Consider the following 1856-nt stretch of genomic DNA (forward strand, 5'->3'; position numbering starts at 1 on the left):
CGTCCTCAACGTGGTCGCGTCCTCAACGTGGTCGCGTCCTCAACGTGGTCGCGTCCTCAACGTAGTCGCGTCCTCAACGTAGTCGAGAGGAAATCAACCAACAACACTAATAGTGTTCAATCACGCTACAACTTCCTACGTCCAGAAAACAACTTCCTGTAGTGTTCAATCACGCTACAACTTCCAGAAAACAACTTCCTGTAGTGTTCATTCACGCTACAACTTCCTACTTCCAGAAAACAACTTCCTGTAGTGTTCAATGACGCTACAACTTCCTACTTCCAGAAAACAACTTCCTGTAGATGCACATAGAGCTACAGAGGACTGTTTGGGTTCCTTTGAATGATACATGTACTGGAACCACAATGCATTGGGGCATCTCACACACCTGTTTCAGTCACAAGTTAGAGAGGGACATGAGTGAGTGAGAGACGGATGGACATGAGTGCGAGGGGGACGGACATGAGTGAGAGATTTAAGATTATTATGAAAAGTGCTATAAAATTTCAATAAATGATTTATAATTATTAGCTGCAATCAAAATAGTAGTAGCTCCACCCTGCTCTCTGATAGGCTAAGTGGAAGTTACACCAATCAAATCCTCTAAGGGTTCCATTTGGGGATGAGCCGTTGAGTGCTATGGTGACTGAGTGAGACAAACCTCTGTGTAGTAGGCAGGTGGAGGAGAGAAGAGACAAACCTCCGTGTAGTAGGCAGGTGGAGGAGAGAAGAGACAAACCTCCGTGTAGTAGGCAGGTGGAGGAGAGAAGAAGTGGACGCCTGCCTGGCCCATGGTCTGTGCTGTGGACACTATGTCCTGTGTGTACAATCCAATGTGCTGGATCCCTGGGCCTCCGTGCTGCTCCAGGAAGGTGTCCACCTGGTTCCTGCCTGAAACAGACACCCATTCAGGCACACAAGACAGAGATAGACAAGATTCAGGTCTCGGCAGGTGGTAATTCATTAGAATGAAAAATTGGTGAAATTGGGTAAATGCATAAGCCTCTTTCTCTCAATCCATCTATTCCTCACATCATCTCTCCTAATTAGAGGTTGGAACAGGACTCCCGCAGGATGTTGCCGGTCCCACCGGATTCTGGCAGGAATGGGAGTGAAGTTCTAGAGTCCATTTCGGGATCAACAGTCTATACTAATAGTTAAAAACTGAGTTTTTGGCGCAGAAATATGTCAAGTGTGGAGAATTTCTTCAAAAACAACAACAGTTTAGCAATTTGAGTAATTATTATTATTTATTTAAATATGGTAATTTCCCCCTCGGCTCACTCTCCCGTTGTAGCCAGTCATTAGGTTACCTCAGATGCTAACCGACATTAGCAGGCTAAATGATGAAGTAATCCAATGGAGGAATTACAATGTCTTGTTGCAGCCAAGGTCCCATCACTAACATTACAGCCAAGGAAAGAGCGACGTTTAAGATACATTTGATGGAGTTGTCTTTGACAACGAAGAAACCCGAGTACACGGCTTGTAAACAAACTAATGCTGCGTTTCAATGAAATAGTCCACCAACCGCGGCGCGGGACAAGCGGCCTGAAGCGGCATAGCTGCTCTCCTCCTAGACACTTTACCATCAAGCCCAATTGTTTGAGTATTTACCTAAAACCCGTGACATTTGAGGTGAAGAGTGAAATAAAAATAGGTTGACTTGTGCTGTACTTCCGGCTCAGGTGTATTTTTTAAACTTTCTTTAGGTTGACGTTGTAACTGTTAATATGTGCGCAGTGCTCAGATGTAGGCTACAGATTTACACTAGTGAGCAGACCATCCTGCAGGGGGCGCTGTCCTCATCCTCCAGCCTTCATCCTTTGTGTTTTTTTTATGGTTCTGGCTATATG

General features: G+C 45.0%; 1 protein-coding gene across 4 annotated transcripts in view; it reads right to left on the minus strand.

The window, feature by feature from the left end:
* Positions 1-1856, minus strand: part of LOC112075291 (4-hydroxyphenylpyruvate dioxygenase-like protein) — a 13946-nt gene that overhangs the window by 10051 nt on the left and 2039 nt on the right. For 2 of the 4 annotated variants that reach the window (XM_070440849.1, XM_070440847.1), the window contains exon 2: positions 701-891. In XM_070440849.1, coding sequence (XP_070296950.1) covers positions 701-891 — 191 coding nt within the window. The remainder of the gene's footprint in view (positions 1-700; positions 892-1856) is intronic. The other 2 variants (XM_024142315.2, XM_070440848.1) reach the window with 1 other exon arrangement.

This window comes from Salvelinus sp. IW2-2015, unplaced genomic scaffold (genome assembly GCF_002910315.2).
Source record: "Salvelinus sp. IW2-2015 unplaced genomic scaffold, ASM291031v2 Un_scaffold3069, whole genome shotgun sequence".
Classification (NCBI taxonomy): Eukaryota; Metazoa; Chordata; class Actinopteri; order Salmoniformes; family Salmonidae; genus Salvelinus; species Salvelinus sp. IW2-2015.